The 19,535-nt window shown below is 50.9% G+C and overlaps 1 protein-coding gene and 1 long non-coding RNA gene across 7 annotated transcripts in view; one reads left to right on the top strand and one right to left on the bottom strand.

Annotated features, from left to right (window-relative positions):
* The window catches only part of DDX31 (DEAD-box helicase 31), a 66,985-nt gene extending 51,323 nt beyond the window's left edge, over positions 1 to 15,662 (top strand). For all 5 annotated transcript variants that reach the window (XM_073222334.1, XM_073222329.1, XM_037007836.2 and 2 more), the window contains one exon: positions 14,917 to 15,662. In XM_073222334.1, coding sequence (XP_073078435.1) covers positions 14,917 to 15,235 — 319 coding nt within the window. In that variant the 3' untranslated portion in view covers positions 15,236 to 15,662. The remainder of the gene's footprint in view (positions 1 to 14,916) is intronic.
* On the bottom strand, positions 554 to 6,649 carry LOC118970444 (uncharacterized). 2 transcript variants are annotated; one of them, XR_012125384.1, is made up of 6 exons: positions 5,356 to 6,649; positions 3,876 to 3,961; positions 3,072 to 3,184; positions 2,221 to 2,305; positions 1,900 to 2,038; positions 554 to 1,297 (listed from the first exon to the last, which is right to left on the bottom strand). It is a non-coding gene; the product is annotated as an uncharacterized lncRNA (long non-coding RNA). The 2 variants fall into 2 exon arrangements; XR_005058409.2 differs by having other exon boundaries at positions 554 to 2,038.
* Positions 15,663 to 19,535: the final 3,873 nt, after the last annotated feature.

The raw sequence follows: 19,535 nt of genomic DNA on the forward strand, positions 1-19,535 counted from the left end.
TAGGGAATTTGGGAATGGATTGCCATTTTGCTTATGTAACGTGTAGGTGGGAAGGATACACTGAACAAAAGTTTGGGGGCACCGTTGAATGCTCTGGACCATCGTCTTGCAGACTCCAGACTATACCTGCTCTGACTGAGCATCTGCGGGCGGCACCACACTCCATACGCGCTCCAGCACAAGGTCTGTCTGCTCATCACCAAGAAGGTTAAGGACGTTATCAGCCTGGTTGGAGCCCGGCTTCTCCGGCGTGAAATGACATAGGAGGCCCGCCCAGTGTAGGGAAGTGGCCGTTGCTCTTGGAGTCAGAATGCCAGCTCCTGTCTGATGTGAGCTTATGGGCGCCAGACCGTATCCCCTTAACTTCCCAGAGCCACGGTTTCCTCAGAAGGGAGAAGGACATCGGTATTTTTAACTACTTCACAGGATTGTTTTGAGAAGCAAAATTAGGTGATAGGTGGGAACATGCCTTTCGAACCAGAAAGGGCCAGGCAGGTGAGGTGCCTTAGGACAGAGAGCTGGAAGCCAGAGGAGTTCAGGTCCACCTCATCTGTCTGGGGACTTGGTATCTACAAGGCTCTTTATGATGGATACAACTTTGCCTGATTCTGATTCCAATTTTGGAATTTTTTAAAGATGCTTGATTTTTTCATATATTAAAACCTGTCATTTGGGACAGTAAATAGTCCAGTAATTCTGTGAGGCAAGTCCTCTCCACATGTGCTGTTCTCCAGTGCCCAGACTAGACTGAGACACATCTAGCTGGTTTCTTCCAGGGCGCTGAGGTGCAAAACACTGCCTGCTGCTGGCCACCACCTGTCTGGGCGGGGCTGCAGCCAGAGACCTCTCTGTCCACCCTCTAGAGCCGGGTCCTCCCAGGGAGAAACCTCTCGCATCTACTCCCAGGCGTGACAGCTGTGCCAGGATTGAGGCTACCTACCTCCCAGAGTTAGGGTCCTGTCTTGGGATTTGGGGTAGCTTGAATTTACGAATACCAACTTTGATTTTGAGTATGTGTAAGGCCGTGAGGCTTGGAGTCAGGACTGAGAGTGACCTCCTAATCTAGAGGCCTGACCATCCTGTCCCCAGCTCCAGAAGTACTCGCTACTTTGGAAGAGGAGGAGTAGGCCCGCCGGGTGCTTACTGGTCAGGGACACATGTCTTGTTTACTCTTCTCCCCATACAAATGCAGTCCAGTATTTTATTGTTAGCAGACTGGGGATTTCATGAGCAAGCGTTGATCCAGGTAGCCGCTCTCAGCCTGGATGTCCTCAGCTCTTACCCAGGTCCTGAAAAACTGAAGCGGGGAGGCGGTTGGGAGGGGACTTGGAGCAGTATTGTGCTTACCTTGAGGAGCCACTAGGGAGAGAGCGAACCGCCGCCTGCTTCAGCTGACCCTCCTGCTTCAGCTGACATGTGAAGCAAGGGCAGATGGGCACCAGGACCACTATGCCCCTGTGAGCAGGGGATTTAGCAGGGCTTTATTTAGGGGAAGAATGGGCTGATTAGCCGATAAAGACCATGTAAGATGGTATGGGGCAGCCTTTGATGTCTGGCTGGCGCAGCAGGGAGCCGGGTGCTGAGTGACAGCAGTGTGTCACAGGATTACTCTGCCCATGACAATACCACTCTCTGTTCTTGCCATGTCACCACCCTGGTACAGCTCCTTTTCTGTTGTTACGCCCTTTGGAAGGCATTTCCCTCCCGGCTCCGTACACCCTCCCACCCCACCCCTGCCTTGCTAACGCACATGGGCACTCGAGGGTACCGTGGGTACCTTTTCTTATTTGGAAATCTTGTCGCTCCCACAGGAAGAATGACTTTGCAGCTAATCTGCATATGGACCGTATAATTGTGGTCAGGGTAAGCGGCAGAGAAAACTTGACAGATTTTCCACACCTCAGTCAAGGCTCAGGCAAATGCCAGTTGCTGCTTTTTGAGGACTGGAGAGAAAAGTCCATTAAACCCACAAAGTGCAGAGGGTTATGCTGTGGCCACAGTGATTGTTCTGAGCTGAGGCGTCTCTTCTGAAATCCATCTGTCAAGAAAGAGAATGGGTTCCGTATGTTTTGTAGGGGTAGATAAAGTAAACGCACTAAACTCTCTAAATTCTGCATTCCATTTTGTGGTGTTTACTGCCTAGAATAACTCTCTGTCATGTGCACACTTCTCATAGGTGCAAACCAAGTCCATGAGACTGTAAACAAAATCTTGGCTCACCTTTCATCTCCCAAACAAGGAGCTCAGCCTGGTGTTGACATGTGAAGCAAGGGCAGCCTGGGTCAGGAGGCCACTGGACATTTCCCTGCAGTGACAAAGGAGCTTTAGCTCATCTGTATGCCTTTATTCCTTTACTTGACCACTTCTCAGAGAAAGAAATAGTGAATTTCCCAAAGGAGGCCTTGATCACCAGGACTCTGCCCACCTCTTCAGTCCTCTGTTCTGAAAGGGAGCACCGAGTGCCTTTGCCCAGCACACAGCCCGAACCCCTTCTACCACCTGACACCAGCCTGTCAGAACAGCCCCCACTCCACTCCGAACACCTGTGCGTGCGCCAACACAGAGCTAGCGCTCTTGATAAGCCACTGAATGGCCCACTAGTGACATGCCGCATGAGCATGGCATTTTCCTCCCCTGAAATGTGGTTCTTGTTTTGAAGCCATGTAGATTCAGCAGTTCCTGCAAAGCCAAGTAACATAACTTCCTAGATTTCCTTGTTTCTTCCCAAGAGACACTGAGACCCAGCGCTGTCTGCCGTGAGAGGGCAGAGTTGTGTTGTTTGCTAGGGTGTCTGTCTGTCTGGGTAGTCACAGGAGGAGGACGTATCCAGGAACGAAGAGCAGGCACACCTTCCGGTGAGGGCTGCAGTCTCATCTGGCACTAGAAGATGGTTCAAAAATAGAGAAAGGAATGTGCCTTAAGGTCTTAGTGTTACTGTGACAGTGTGAAAAGAGAGAGCAGGCCTGCTGGCTTTCAGCCACCCTATGGCAGTGGAATTGTGGGCTGTAATTACAAAAGGCACTACTTTTCCCCAAATGATTTAGTTTGTAGCTACCTGAAACTGGCCTTACCCCTGGCTTCTGCTGTCCCTGTCTTGCTGAGTTGTTCTTAGTTTCTAGAAGCATCTGGGACATCTTCTTTATCTGGAATTCAGTAATTTTGCTCCACAGGTCTCAGCTCCCTTCTAAAATTGGGAGAGGAACAAAAATCTGAATTTTGACTATTCATAAAAGAGATACAATTTTATTTCACCTGTGTAAATTTTCTCAAGCCAGCCTAGCTACAGTGGTACCTGGTAGTTTCTGATTTTATCAAACAGGTAAACAATCTAAATGGGACCTCTTCTCCCTTAATACAGACTAGATGTGGGTGTGCCCAGCCAGTGCTCAGCAGGCTGTGATGGGTGGTAAAGGGGGTGTGGGGCTGCTCCCCTAGGTGCTGATCTGAGTCAGAACCACCACACACCTAAGGCGCGCCTGTCCTCACCCTCTGTCACTTGCCCCACTGCAGATACGGCATGTCCTCTGAGATAAGAAAAACATCTGGAGATCAGAGTTACCCAACTCTTCTCATGTGATTTATCACAGATGCTTTATCACTGCGGTTCAAATGAGAGATTTTGTCCCATTTCAGGGTATTTTTCATCTTTGAAGGCTTCTGTGCCTCTCTCTCTGATTCTCGCCCTCTTTGTTCAGTAATTGTTAAATAAGTAGTCAAGGGTCACTGTGTTGACCAGTGCTCCAGTCCAAGAAGTTGATGACCCTTTAGCCATCTCCCTGCCCCTCCCCAGTTTCTTATGTGCTGACTTTGGGAGCGTCCCACCGTGGCAGAGAGTCCAGGTTTTATTCACACAGGCCTCTGGATTGATCACTTACCTTTTTTATGCCCTGGGACAAGTGACAGCCTTCCTGTGGCTCGATGCCTTTGCCTCTCAGGTGGGGGCACCGAAGCCTCACTTGTCCTGAGGATCAAAGCAGATGCTGAGCCTCAGGCTCTGGACACAGGGTCTGTGATGTGAGCGCAGGGGAGCACTTGTTGATAAGGTCACAGTGACGAGGAAATTTTCTCTCCCCTGGCCCTCATCGTACTTAGGAATGTCCCCGGAACAGAGAGAGTGAAAGTACTTGACTGTCAGCCCTTAGCACCCTTGAACTCTTATCAGCAACAACCTTGAACACATGGAACTGGTTCCCTCCAAGACCAGCACTAAGAAGCTGCAGCTGCATCTCCCTGCAAAGCAATATTCTCATCATTAGGAGCGGCTTGCCTGCCAATTTTTATGTGGCATTTACAACCTCCCTAATGTCACTTAATTAGCTGAAGGCAAAGCTGGAATCTTGCCCACTGTGAAAATTTCCTCGATTCCATTGAGCCAGTGATTTTGTAAAAAGACAGATTGTCTAAACATGAGATCAGAGGCTGGACAAAGCCACACTCAGAACATGGGGCTTCTCCGTGCACATCCCCGGCCTGCACGTGGGCTTCTCCTCAACTCGATCTTGCAGTGCCAGTCAGCACCACTGATCCCGCTGACCGCCTTGCATCAGTCCCTCAGCTTCCCAAACCCTGTCTTCATGAATGGCAGCTCTTGCCCCCTCCACTTGGAACTTCCAGAACCGTCTGCTATCAGGTCTCTTGCAGCCACGCTGCTCCCCTGCAAACCTGTACAAACAGGCATAAAACACTGTGCCAGCATTGGAAGACGGGGGTGTCCACCCAGGCAGGTGGGTCAGAGAAGACGAGCTGGCAGAAGGGACGGAGTTGCAGGGATGAAGGGTGGGACAGGCTTGCACCCTGCCCTTCTCACTCTGACTTCCGCCTTTCCGTGATGTCTCAGGCTAGTGCCTGAAACAGATGCCAGCAGACCCCCTTTCCAAGGCCCTGCATGGCCTGGCCTCACTGACCTCACCTCAGCTGGCCCCCCATTCTTCCCATTCTGCCCTCCGGGCCCTGGGCCAAGCATGCTGTGGCCTGGGCCTCTCCTGCTCTTCTTCCTCTTTGGGCCTCCATGTCTTCTGCAAGGTCATCTTCTCTGGCAGACCCACCCCCACACCCCCTCTGCTGGCACAGCGATTTATGTCTCTGTCATTTGTATGTGTGGCCAAATATAAGTCAGGGTGGAACCCTGTCTGGCTCTTCTCATTGAATCCCCAGTGCCATCCATAGGACCTGGCACACAGTAGATGCTCAGGAAATATTTTTGAATAGACTAAGAGAAACTGAAAACATTCTGTAACTCTGAGAGGAAGAGCATAAAGGGAAAGAAAAAGTCATCCTTCTGGCGCGGGGAAGGTAAATTCCTCTTCGTTGCTTAGCGGGCCCCGCGAACAGCCAATCCTGTCGGGGGCCACTTGCCTTTCAGGCACGTCCTGCTCTGCTCCGTTAGTCGGTCTGTCCTAAGAACAGCCTGGGGTCGCCCTCCTCGGGGCTGAAACCAGTCCCACAGAAGGACAACGCCTCTGGCTCTGTTTCTCTGACCTCGCAGGTGGTGGAGGCATGGGGGTCAGCCCAGAGAACATGCAGATGAACAGGCTCAGGATTGGGGTCCCCGCCCCATGGGGACAAGGCTAGAGCGATGCCCGGATGGAGGGTCGACAGATGTGCATGTTCCCTGGAGCAGGAAGCAGAATCTGCTCTCCGGATCTGCTGGGGAGCTGCATGAACATGCAGATGTCCAGCCCCAACCTAGGACACTGTGGGTCAGTAAAGTCTGACATCATAATGAGTGAGAAGCAGGTGATCATGAGCTTTACCAGATCTCAAAAGTCTAGGCCCAGGTTCAACCCTGGGAACCTGAAAGAATGTAGTCCTCGGGGCAAGTGACGGGTGTCCTCCTTAGCACAAGGGGAGAGTGAGGGCCCAGTGTATCTGTGGCTTAAAGATGAGTAAGGGTTAATTAATGATATTTGAACATAGAACCTGGGTAAATGGTGCAATTGTAGTCAAGAGCATAGTCTGCCGGCCTGTCGAGGGAGACAAGGTGGGTGGCTTTGACGTCTGTGCTGCATCATCTCTTTGGGACATTTGTACTGAGGAGAATAAACTCTTGTCCAGACTGGACAAGAGGCAAGAACGTGCTGTGGAAGGTAGCTGGGTCCCATCTGGAGCACACCCGGCACAGAGCGGTCACTCGGGCTGGGTGTCAGCCGCGTTCCTTGTGGGTCACTGGGTTCACCCGCCATGTTGACAGGCCGCTCCAGATGGGTCACACCGGGTGGGCCCGGGCCCCTCTGGAGGGCTCGCCCCTTTTCCCTCCCAGCACAGCCAATGCAGATCAGTTGTAACTCCCTTCCCTTCTCCTGCGCCTGACACTGGGCCCTGCCTTCCTGGGCTCTGGTTTAATTACAGCTCTGCACATGCAACTTTTTACATTTGGCCTTTGCTTCTACCACTATTTTTTCTATCTGACACCATGCAATTACCAGCCCTCTGCCTCCTTGTGGAACAAACACACCCCCATCCCCACCTGGCTAACGAGGCGATTAGAGGGATTTCACAGTGACCCTGTGCTTCCGCCGCACCTGGGTCACCTGCAGACAGCAGGAACCACAGGGTCCGCTCTCAGTCAGGCAGCCTCTCCTGGGAGAGCGCGCGAGGCAGCCACATGCACCGCCGAAGCCTTCCAAGCAGTGGACCTGGAAGCTGTGGCTGCCTGAGTTGGCAGGCACCCGATGAGGCCGCGTGCAACAGGAGGGCACCAGCTTCCACCAGGTCCCTCGCTCCAAGGGCTTTCAGTTCATAGCATTTGAGAAATCCAAGGAACCCAAGGGTCCAGCTCCCCCGTTGTGACAGCTTAGTATTCATCTTCCTGAGCCCCTCCTGGCCCTCGGGGGGCCCACTCCTCCTCCTCCTCCTCCCCTGGTCTTCCCCCACAGTCCTCGGGCTCCTCTTGGGGAAGGTGTGCATCCCCAGCCCCTCCGTGCTCCCTTCACATTAATGATGCCAGAGCCATTCCATCTTGTTGGGACCTCTACACAGTGACTGCACGTCTCTTCAAATGTCATCTTCATTCTGGACCTGATGTTAACAGCTGTAGTCTGAAGTGTTGAGTAATGTGTCAACTACTTAATAGTCAAGAAGAGGGATGCAGTTGGAGACTCAACGGGAGCAACCAGGTGCAGCTCTTTAGTTTTAAGTTCTGGGGTGGCAGCATGTCTGAGACCTACATGTGCCCCTGGCTGGGCGGAGGCCAAATGCATTGTCTCACTGAGACCTCACCAGGGCCCTGTGACCAAGGCAGGTCCCTAGGACCTGGTGGAGAAGTAGGCGTGCCTGGTCATGTGGCCCTGAGTCTGAGTGACCCTGGAGCCCACACTGCTGGCACCTCTCTGCTGCCTTGCATACCCTGTTCAGAAGCTTCTGGCTTCTAGAATCAGTAGTTGGTGAAGTAGCAAATATATGAACCCTGTTAGGGATTTTTTTTACATGAACAGACAATTCTTCATGTAACCAAAGAAATAGACTTAAAGAAGAAGACATTTTGGTTGTGTATATGGAAGACTGATTTGAAACCATCGGGGCAGAAACCTGGAGTGCTTGTGGGTCAGTCATCTCAGAAGACCTTTGACAAGCGATAGCTGCAACCAACACCTGGATCCATTTTTCCTCTGGTTTCCTGATAAGTCTAGAGGCAGAAGGGAGCAGTGAAGAGGCCTGGGCTTGCGGTCAGACTTTGGAACTTAAGTGCGGCCGACCCATGGAAGGGAGGTCCCGTGGAGGTGAGGGCGGGAGCGACAGCGTGCAGCACTGGGCAGCCAACCAGGGCTCCTCCACCCGTCCCCGCTCCTCTGAGTCCAGACATAAGGTGAAAGCATCGGTCCCTGCCCACCCACACTGGCCTGAACCTCATCACATCTCTTCAGGCCTCCCAGCAGCGGGAGGGCTCACCACCTCCACAATGGACCCTACTCGCTGTTAGAGCTCCTGAAAGTGAGCCCAGACTGACTGCTTTCATTTTCCACCCTTGGGTCTTATTTCCCCCTTTGGTCTCTGTGAGGTTCAAAGGCTGAATGTGCATGATTGCAAAAATACCAGGTGGTGTTGACCACTGATCAGAGCAGTCCTGGTCCCCGTGCCGCCGTGGTTCCTGGGGCGGCTCCTTTTCTCCCCCGCCTTCCCTCTTTTCCATGCTGTTGATAATAACAACAGTCAACATTCAGTGAATGTCTTCGCAGCAGGCCCTGTGAGAAGTGCTTCGATTCATTAGTTCATTTAGTCCTTTTGTAAGTGGGCAGACTGGGACTGGGGGGAAAATGGGTGCCCTGGCCAACTCAGAGAACGTCCTGCTGCCAGTGCAGGTCAGCGCCAGGGTCCTCCCGCCCCAGGGGCCGCTCTGCCCCTATGTGCCTGTCCCAGGGCGCTCAGCACATTGTCTGGATGGCTTTTCTCTCAGCCCAGATTCCTTTCTGAATCGGGTGTGTAAAACTTCCCAAACGTGCAGTAGAGACTGACTGGCTCCAGGGGGAGGGCAACCATGGGCGATAGTGTGGCTGACGGTAGGGGCGGGGATTGTGGCCGCACCGGTGTGGCACTCAGTGACAGCCAGGCTCTCAGCAGTGCAGGGCCACCTCCTTTTGTCCTCCCTGTCATGCTGTTCCTTTTCACAGGGCAGGGCTGGGATTCAAACCCAGGCTTCCTGGCACCCGGTTCATAGTCTTAATCATAGCGGCTTCTCGGGCTCTGGGCACCTGGGTCGTCCCGCGCTCAGGTGTGGCGCACCTGCTCAGTGCCCGCCTGCTCTCGCGCGTGGTGATTCAGACCACCTGGGGTCTGCTCCAGGAGCAAGGCCCTGCCCAGGCCCCAGCTCAGCCTCAGCCTTCCACGGAGCCCCTGCTCTTGGCCGGTCAGCGTGTCCCGTCACAAGTGTGTGAGCTGTCCCTGCAGGCTGCTTTTCATCTGCGAGTGTGATAAATATGCCTCGTGATATCATCCAAGTCATCAATAATAATGTCAAGCAGGACAGGCCCAGAGGCCTGAGCGCTGGGATTGGTGCTAAGATTCTGCCCCGAGCTCATCCATCTCAGTCAGTACTCTCAGGATATAATCATAACAGTTACAAATACACTTAATTGTTTCCGTGGGCACCCTGCATTTCTCCATCATATTTTCATGGGGAAGTTACACTTACAAAGCACCCTAACACACTAGTCTGTTTTACCTTCATACTAGCCCTGTACCTACATGGAGGCCCTTTCTGACATGGGAAAACTAAGCTTAAAGAAGCTGCTGCCTTGATAAGAACAGCATTAGCCAGGTGAGGGGCAGAGCTGGGATCCAGTAGGGTCATTGGAATTCTGATACTCTGCCCTTCCCCAGCACTGCCACCCTGCCGTGCCATGTTCAGGCCTAAGTCCCGACAGAACACGTACACTGAGTAGTCTCACAGTTCCTGTCCGTTCCTGGGGCTTGCGTTTGGATTCAGCTCTTTGCTTTTCCGTGTCAGGCCACCTCTAAGCATTGTCCTGCTGAGCATGCCCTGCCAGGGGCACATCCGCCGTGGGGGTGATGTGTCGGCCACCTGTGGCCTTCATGTCCTCGCGTCATGCCGTCCTTACCTCGGTGCCTCACTGCTCTTTTCTGCTCTTCACTGGTCTTGTTCTTGGATATAAGACAGAGACCTACTTTCTATATATCTGTGCCCACCAGACCACTCTCGGGAATTCGCTGTAATATTCACTGCCACCACAGAGCTCGCCTGGAGTGGGTGTCTTCAGCAGCCCTGGTAGTTTTATAAAAGCTAAAGATGGTTTCGTCCTAAGAAATCACAAAGAAGGCATCCCTGAAATGGTCAGTCTGCCAGTGTGCGCTCCGCCAAAACAGACACCAAAGGTTGCGAGAGTCTTCATTTCGTTGCTTTTCCTTCAGTGAGCACGGAAGGCTTGATGGCACGTAGGCTAAATTACCATTGCACACTAGCTGATCTTTACCTGAACTACTTTGTTGCACCAAGGGGACTGCTTGTCACGATCTCCCTGGAGCCTTTTGTTACTCTTACTGTCACCTGAGAGCCAGCAAACCCCACTCGGACATTGCTGCCTTTTCTGCATAGAGCGAGGCAGGAGTGTAGAAGCCTTGAGTCAGCCTTGAGCCGTCGGAGTCGTCCTTGTCTGCTACCACAACCACTTAGAACCCAGGCTTTTCTTCCAGCGGGGCTTGCTTCTCCAGCAGAGGTTTTGGGGCCCTGGGTCATTTGCTTACAAGCAGAGCCTTTCAGATTAGAAAAATACATTTTTTAATCCTTGGTCTGTCTGTCTGAGTTATACAACAAGAGAAAATTCCTTCACAAAATCAAACAAACTAAAAGGCAAAGAGGTTTGTGATAAAGAAAAATCAAAATGCTTTTACATAGGACAAAATTCTGTCATTTGGTTTTTTCCCCCCTAAAGTGAATATACTGGTGTTCTTGTTTAATGATAAAAATAATACTCCTTAATTCACATTTTTTTGTCTTTCAGACTTTCTCTGCATACATACATATACAGGCTTTTTTAGTATCTACAATGAGATTGAACAAATGATTTTTTTAACTGCTTTTTTCACTTGTTACTCAGTTATTACTCTTAAGATGCACTTTATCAGAGCTTTGAAAAATCCTTGAGATTTGAGATAACATGAACATTGTTCCTGAATTAAAATCTGTTCATGCAGGAAACCTGCTCATTGTTTTGATACAGACCCAAAGCACAGAGGTCAGGTGTGCACGTCACAGAGTCAGAACTCCCAGGCTCAGATCCCCGCTCTTCTGTAACTGGTTTGCGGCCCTGGACATGCTGCACACCCTCTCCACATCTCAGTTTCATTAAAATGGGGGTGCTGCTGAAACCTGTTGGGAGGGTTGTCAGAGAAATAAAAGATTTAGTTCAGTGCCTCACAAATGCTGAAAACAGGGTAAGTGACATGCAGGGTAAATGTTAGGAGTGTAAGTATTATTATTAAAGTCACATAGCCAGTTGAGTGACCTTGATTTGACCAGTTTTATATTTGAATCCATTAACAACCCATGCAATTGTATTTGCTTAAGCATTGTGTTATATATTTGGTAAACCCCGTTAATGTTGGCCACCATCCTTATCCTCATCTACTCTCTGAATGTAGCCTTCAGAAGCCTTCTGCATATATGAAGGAACGTCACAGAGCACATTTCAAGTCCTTGGGGAAAAGATTTGCTGTTCGGTGCCTATCTTGGATGGCTGGGTAACTCCTTGGAAGAAGTAGTAAAATTCTCCGTATCCTACCATAAACCAAAATAAAGTCTAGATGGAGTTAAAGCGGTGAGGGCAAGCTAAAAGAAAATCGGTGCTTTTTAAATGGTAGGATGAAGAAGACTTTTATAAGCATGATCCTAAAGCCATAAAGCGTCGAAGAAAATACTGAGAGACTTGCCAGTACCACAACTAAGACAAATTCTGTCCTGCGAAAGGACGTCATTGACACAAGCGTGAGTTAAAATGGCTCTTTACTCAGGACGATCACCTGTGAGTTTACTGATGAAGTCGGAGAAGGTCCTGAGATCGCTCTTCTCCAGTGGTCCTCCTAGCCAGCTTATTGATTTACTAATTAGGCTGTGATTTCACCTTATTGGCAGTGAAAGTGGCATCTGCCTGTCCTGCTGGGGGATCCAGCCTGGTAACTGAGGTGGGTACTCAGCCTTCACTACAAGGGAGCTCCCTGTGGTTAGATAGACTCATCTGTCGCTTGGTAACTATAGGACTACTCTGGTGGATGTCCGGGAAGTCCGTTGGAGAGGGGTTCGGGTGTTCGGAGGGCAAGGAGGGCAGGAAGTTGGCAAGTTACTGGGAGAACTGCAGCTTGGCAGAAGGAATTGAGCCCACATGTGCCCATGGCAGGTTGGGGCTAGAACGTTTCATCTTCCCATCTGTACTTGGCCTTTTTAGCACTGGGCCTCAGAACAAAGGAAATGCAGTGAGCTGGCCCAGGGAAAAGATGGGTCCTGTTGGGGTGATAGCAGGGAAGCCCTGCAGGGTCGACCATGGGGTCCTTCCTCTAAGGAAGCAGGCTGGGCCTGGAAATTATAGACACCTGCTTGCTCTCTGGACCACCAAAAACCTTGGGGTTCGGGTTTGCACCCCAAATTGAAAGTACAGTGACTAAAATGAGATCATAAAATAGGAACTCTGAGGTCATGACTGCAAGGCAAACAGGACCGTATTCAAGCCCTGCTTCCTGACGGCACTTCCCACCTCAGTGTGGGTTCGAGGACCCTTAATGAACGTACCTGCTCAGCGGCACAGCATGCCCACCAGAGGTCACCTTCCACTGCCCTGTCCCGGCTGTATTTGTCTGGGAAGGGACGGATCTTGTGGCCTGCGTGGTGTGTGTGTGTCTGCAGTGGGTGTGTCTGCCATGTGTTGTGCACATTGGTGTGGCCTTCCGCACCATTTCTTCCGCTGCGCCGGTGGACCTCCAGTCAGCGCAGCACACTGCCGAATGCGTTGGCTGGAAGGGTGCGGCTCCCACAGGCCGAGCTTGCTCTGCCGGCAGGTAGTGTATCAAATCACCCAAATGAGATTCTGGTTATTTATTTTGCTTTAGTAGTGGCAGGAGCAATCACTGAAGTTGTAGAGCTTATGCTGGGAAGGATATTTTGACTGAAATTTTGCATATTTTGAAACTTGGGTTGTTACATTTAAAATTATACACATTGTGAGTACCTGGCTTCAAAAAGGTGAAAGAAAAAGCATTCCTTCCTGTCAGAACCTTTTCACTCTGTCTGTCATATAACCTGACTAAAAATAAACGCCAAGCACCAGAACTGGCAGCCTTCAGTTTGGAACAAGTTCAGTGCCGCCAGCTCAGCCTGTCTCCTGCTGCTTCCAGACCACACTCGGCACCCCATACTGGTACCGTTGCTTCTGCCCGGGGTACCAGCACCCAGTCCACGCAGGCAGGGCCTCAGAAAAGCCCTGCCCAGCTGTGAGTCCTGGTTCCTGCATTGCCTTGGGGCAGTCCTTTGGCATCTCCGGACCTTAGTTTCCTCATTTTTAACTGTGATTGACTGAAATCCACATTCCAGCCACCAGCTGGCACCTTATAGGTCTTATTTTATTCAATTCTTACAAAACCTCATGAATTCTGTTCTTTGTATCATCCTCATTTTCCAGAAGAGGATCAACTGAGACATACAGCATCTGAGTGACTCATTCTGTTTCACTCAGCTGGCAGGCAGCAGAGCAAGGCCTCTCCACCCCTCCGCCAGCCTTTGTGTCCCCCTCACTCCTTGCTCCTTTGTCATCTGGCTTCTGCCCCATCATCCCTCTAAAACTCCTGTGAGACCACAGAGGAGTCCCTCTTTCAAATCGTGCTCATTTGTCCCCCTTTTCACGCCTGACTGTTATGTCCTGGACCAGCAGCCTGGGGGGAAGAGCGCAGGCGTTGAGTCCGCCCGACCTGTGTTTGCATCTCAGCTTCTGCCCTTATGGAACAGATGGTCTTGGGCGAGGTACCTCGCCTCCTGCGGTCTTGGTTTCCTTGTCTGTAAAATAAGGGTGCTAATCCTGCCTGCCTTGTCTGATGAAGATCATGTGCAGTAACGTAGAGCCCAGAAGGCATTTCCCTGGATAGTTCTCACCCCCTGAGCCCCGTCCCTGACGGACACACACCCTTACTGTAAACTCCCAGCCCTTGGCTCCAGCCTTGTTTTCAGCGCAGAGTTCAGCTCCCTTGCTGCTCCCTGGGTGTCACAGCAGAGAACCACCGTAGGACGGTCGTGGGGATGGAGCTGCCCTGCCACTCGCACCTGCCCGTGGAATGTGCTTGTCAGTAGGTCTGGTTGTACGTGGGTATGATTATAATGCTAGGACTGGATTCTGTAACCTTCCATAATCAGCTTAGCGTAGTAATAGTCCTGTTTCTAATTCTTGGGTTTTAAAGGAGGTCTGTTGTATTTATTTTCACCACAAATTTAGTCCAATTTATCCTCTGATTAGTACAGCCAAGAAAATGTAAATGTAAGTAGTAAGGGTGACATCTACCTTTTGTAGGAACCCCAAGACACTATATTATCCTAGGACACTGCCATTTTAGGGTTGAAGGAATTGCTAACGTAGCAATATAGACTTTGTAGTAATGGCACTCCTATCTTAAACATTATTTTACTCTTCAATTTTCCTATAGTTTACCCGGTATACAGTTGAACCTATACAGAATCCCTCCTCTCATCTTCTGGCCACATGGTAAGGCTGCTGTTTTTTGTAAACAGTTACTAAGATTCACCATCTGAAACTGATTTTCAGCCTTTTGAGTTTTCCATGTGGGCCTGGGCCGGGAGACACCCCCCCACACCCCTGTCTGTGGCGTGCAGAGAGCCCCGTTCTGGCTGCAGTGCAGACACCGACACTCTGCCCAGGCACTCCTGGGGTTTGCTTGTTTTGAGGTCAGAAATGTTGACAAGAGTCTCTTCAGTCAGTGGGGGATGTCTGTGACTGACCCCACCCCTCCCGCTGCCCGCTGTTTGGCCCCTCAGGATGGCCCCCCAGTCCAGGAGGAGGCCGAGTGCCTTAAAGCAAGGAGGCTGGCGGGCTTCTACTGCTGAGCGTTGTTGGGTTTCAAAGCGGTTTCTTCCCCCATCCTCTGGCAGACTGCTGTATCATACACCTCATTTGCCATCAGAGTATGAGTGTGTACCGTTCTTTTTTTTCCCTGAAAACAACACAGAACAAAGCCTCACTTTTAAAAATGCCATGATATTTTGCCACCGTTATGAAAATCTGTCAGCGCCGTATCTAATCTCCTGGTGCCTAGAATATCAAAACAAGCACCATTGAAGGGATTGTACTTCTGTTAATGCAGAAATGTCAGTTCCACAGTCTCGGAACCAGCTGCTCTCAGCCTCCTTCCAAATAGGCAAGAAAAAAAATAATAAAGTTTCTTTTCCTTTCTGCTGTTACTGTTCCTCAGGCCTGACCTTCATAGGAAGACTCAGAGTAAACACCGCCTTGCTGAAATCTTGCGTTCGGAATACTCGAGCGGGATGGAGGCCTGCGTCGCCAAGGTCAAAAAGCAAAACAAACATGCGGAGCCCGGCAGCCAGCCATGCAGCGCTGACTGCACCCGACTCCCAGCCTCGGCCGTGGGAAAACAAAAAACACTCTCCATGAAACAGAGAAAAGTGCAGAAAGACTTACTGAGGGACAAGAATTCCCAGAAAGTTTTTTTAAACTCTGCTTCCACAGGGCTGGGCCTCCAAGTGGATCTCAGGGGCCCCTGGAGGCCCTAGATTGCCATCCATATTCTTGTCAAGAAGTACTGGTGCCGCCCTGCCCTGAAGACTAAGCCCCTGAGGCTCCTGGAGCCCCAGCCTTGCCTCTGGTCAGGGGAGCCCTTCCAGAAAGCAGTGGGGCGGAGGTGGGGCGAGCGCCCGCACAGTGTACGCGAGCCACTTAGCTTGTGCCTTATGGAAGGTACCTTACATCTTGCATTTATCCCACCAATGCCAGACACTTGTCTTTGCCAGTAGAGCAAATGGCGCCCCCACAACTTACTGTAAAAGCCTACTGTCCCCACCTCAGCCAGGAGGGCCTGGGAGCCAGCCTGGGACAGCGTTTTGCTGTAGCCACCCAATCAGTGCATCTATTGTCATGAATTTTGTAAAATAGGATTTTAAAGTCTTGAATTTATAAAAGAAGAGGAAAAAATTTATCACATCTTTTTCTTGATCTACAAATGCTTTGTTTAAACCAAGAGAATTTGGGGTGTGGGTGAAAACTGCCCCTGAGTTTCACATGAGCCCATGTCTTCCAAATGCAGGCTGCTGCTCTGAACTGCGTGTCACGTTCACAAGCATTACAGTCTCTTTCGTGTCCTCGGAAAACTCTTTCGGGGCTAACTGATGTACGGTTGTCTTCTTGTTTGCCTTTGAAGCCAAAAGGCACTGATGCCCTGAGTTTTTTCTCCCCTTGAGTCCCATCCTGTCTTCCAAAAGGTCTAGGGGGTCTTTGTATTGTGACGCAGGCCTCAGCCGCCTCTCCCCCGTTGTGTTTTCTGGGACTTTTGAAAGAGGGCCCCCGGGGAGTATTGATTTCCCAATAAATGTAAGACTTGGACGTGGTGACCCCAGGGGGGTCCAGAGGAGGGAGGGTAAAAGCCTCTGACCCTGTGTCTGCCACGCTGTGTCCACCTCTTCGTCAGTGTCCCTTCCTCCCCTCCCCACTCCTGAGATGGGTGTTGAGTCGCCAGTTCAGCAGACCTTCCAAATTCACATGAACTCCACAGCCAGGAGGGATCACGAGAGGTGCAGGAAGGGCCATCCATGGGGACTGCGGCCGGGGCAGCGCCCTTGCCTGCGTCCCTGTCTGATGGCAGCTGTCACCCACACCGGACCAGAAGGGACTCGCTGGGAGCGGGTGTGAGCCTCCTGAGCTTTGATCCTCTGCAGGAAGGAAAATCCGGCCTTCTCAGAATTGGCTGTCACATGCGAATTAATAGGGACGGTTGGTGAAATTTGTACGATAATAATAATAATAAAACCCATCAGCACATGTCAAACCGACTTTGGGCAAATTTGCCAACTTTTATGTCACTGTAATGGTTCACATGATTTGGATGAGAAAAGGAGAAATCATACATTAGGGATAAAACCCAGCTGTGTGAGAAACAGGATTAATGCCAGTGATTGGGGATGATCAAAGAGAAACCCTACTTTTTTTCCCCCATAGTACTCATTCCATTAAAGGGCGAATCTGCAGAGCCCTGCGTTCCTGGATGGGGACAGGGGAAGTGCTAGTACCTTGCAAAGTGTTTAAGTGACTATAATTTCAAGATCAAAATTTAGGCTTAATTTGCTGACCCTCAGGTGAGGTTTCTTACAGATGCTTTGTGGGCCTGTTTCCAAATAGAATCAATATATTGCCCCCAGTTAATAAAGAAATATGGATTTAGCAGGTTTAGGGTTAATGTTATCTAAATTTAAATAACATTAAAATAAATCTCCTATTACGGCTCTTGACAGATTATACGTTTCAGGCATCAATTAGGCAAAGCTTTAGCCTAATTCCATTGTACATACTCTTAATTTTGCGTGTATTTTTAATTGTGCTGCCTTTTCTAATTTTCCAAATTTACCTATTTCTCTGTGTCATAAGCCTGATCCCCATATTTGAAGTCGCAGAAAATTTGGGCATTTCAAGGAATGTGCAGCCTAAAGCTCTTTCTCCCTCGTGGGCTTGTAGAATGCTTTTTTTAAAAAATCATGTTTGTAACCCTAAGCGGTTGCACATCTTCAGAGGGGGCCCCCCATCCTCACACACTGAAGGGCAAAGAGCCCTTGGCGAGTGATTAAGTCAGCGCTGATGCAATGTGAACGGCATCCTCCACTCAGAGAAGCCCAGAGCCAACCAAATCTCAGCAAAGGACGTTTTGACAAAGCCCAGTGGATTCCTTTGATTTTTTTTTTTCTTTCCTGCAGGAAAGGGAGGCAAGATTTAGGGAAGAGTGGGGAGTAAATGGAACCCCTTCTGGCAGGTCATCCCAAATGGTTAGCGAGTCGCCTTGCTGTTTAGCACCTCAGCCCCTCAACATACAATCGATGGAAGCCATTAAAATCCGACCGTCGCGTCCAGGAGACAAAATGTCAGGCTTTCCACTGGTGAAGTTGCCTTGCTTGAAAAGGGTGCCTAACTGGCCTTGTTAAATTACCTGCATGACTGTTACACCTTATCTCTTAATCTGTTCCGTGGTGTGAAAAATTCATAGGAAGGCCTGTTCATCAGTGTGGGGGCAGCGGGGTACGGTTAAAACCTGCTTGACTTCTTAAAATTTTCCAGAAGTCTCGCAACAAGGCTAGTAAAGGGATCTGAACTTCCTTTAATCTTGCTTCTCTCCTGTTGAGTCTGGGTTTATAAATGGGTGGGGGTGGGGGTCTTCAGTGCCTCTCCAGGGCCGCCTCCTTTTGTTCTGCCCACCGGGGGTCTCTCACTCATTCTTTCCTATTTGAAACGAGTGAGTTTGCCCCACTCCAGGGCTGGGAACAGAGAAGCCAATTTAGCCTTCTAACTGGATGAAAGCGGGAGCCCACCTCACTGCAAAGGTTGTAAAGTTATTATTACAGATGGGAAGTGCAGGACAATTTAAAATATTGTAATTATAAACTTGTAGGGAAGCCTTGTTCTTCATTAATGTAAGATATGAAATCGCCTCTGAGGTACAAGGACAATTACATAGTTGAGGATGTGTGTGTGATTTACACTGCCGCTGTGTAAATGCAAGGGCGGCCGCTGCAGTCTATCTACCTCCTCCGCTGCCACAAAATGAAAAGCACACCAGTGCAAGTTGTCCTTTGATAGATTTTTAATATGATTTTAAAGAGTTTTGTTTGGTTTCATTCTTATTCAATGAGATTAATTTAAAGCACTTATCCCCTGGGTTTAAGTCAATCCGTGTAGGATTTGGACGGGGTTTGTTGCTTGGGGGGTTTGTTTGCAGGAGGCTATGAGAGACTCCTTTCCCACTTCATTAACCCTGAGTTGGGGACCGTCTCCCCTCGCCCCCCACCACAGCCGAGCTGGGGATTTACCAACCCCCATTCACATGCAAAAGAACTAGAAAGCCGAGGGGCTCCTTGACTTAATCAGCTGCTGTGCATTTTGCAAAATTAGAATAATACCCTCACCGTCCCAGGAAAGAAAAGCGGTGGTGTGAGGGGTGGGGGGTGGGGAGGAAACTAGCAGGGTCCGGTTTTAAGGGGTGGGGTCATGGTTTACACATGCCCTCTGCCCCTCCTCCAGGAGGCAGTCCTCTCCCAGAGCAATCCTGCCCATACTGCAGGGGACTCGGCTTGCTGGGCCCCAGAACTTCCCAGTCCTGGGCTGTCTTCCATCCTGGGAGTCTGAGCTGCAGGTGGTGTGTGGTGGGGGAGCACCTGTGCCCACCTCCCCAGAGAGGGAACGGCCTCAAGAGGTGACCTTGGCCCTTTGAATGTGAACTGGAGGCCTCAAATCTGGCTAGAGATTTAAACCCACTCCCCTGGGGTCCTGGAGCCGCAGGCTGTGGCGTGGGTCAGATGCTGGGATTTGGTTCCCTCCGGGGCTCATCTCCAGTGGACTCCTGGGCTAACGGGGAATTAAGCAGATGCAGGAGTGGAGGGTTACAGATGTGAAGCCAGGGCCCCAGCGAAGACGCGGTCGGGTCCTACGCGGCCCGGGCACCCGCGAGCGTCGGGAGCTGGAGCGCGGTTGGGCGAGCGGCCGAGGGGGCTGATGGGGGCAGCTCGGAGCCCATCTGTCAGCCCCACGCACGGCAGGCCGGTGACCAGCTGCCGGCACCCTTGTCGTGGCCAGATGAGCCGGCTCAGCGAGGGTCCCGCAGCCCAGCCGCGGCAGAGCAAGCCGGGTGCTGACCCCCACGCGGCCCCAGGACTGGCTGGAGCAGCCAGAGCCCAACGGGGAGGAAGGCGGCGGCGGGAGTCGAGGGCTCCCCTCTGTAGAAATAGGAAGACTGAAGCCAGGGAGGGGAGACCCTGACTGAGGCCCCGGGAGTCCATTTGGGGCCCTGCCCGCGACCACAGCACCGAGGAGGAGAGG

This window comes from Manis javanica, chromosome 2 (genome assembly GCF_040802235.1).
Source record: "Manis javanica isolate MJ-LG chromosome 2, MJ_LKY, whole genome shotgun sequence".
Lineage (NCBI taxonomy): Eukaryota > Metazoa > Chordata > Mammalia > Pholidota > Manidae > Manis > Manis javanica.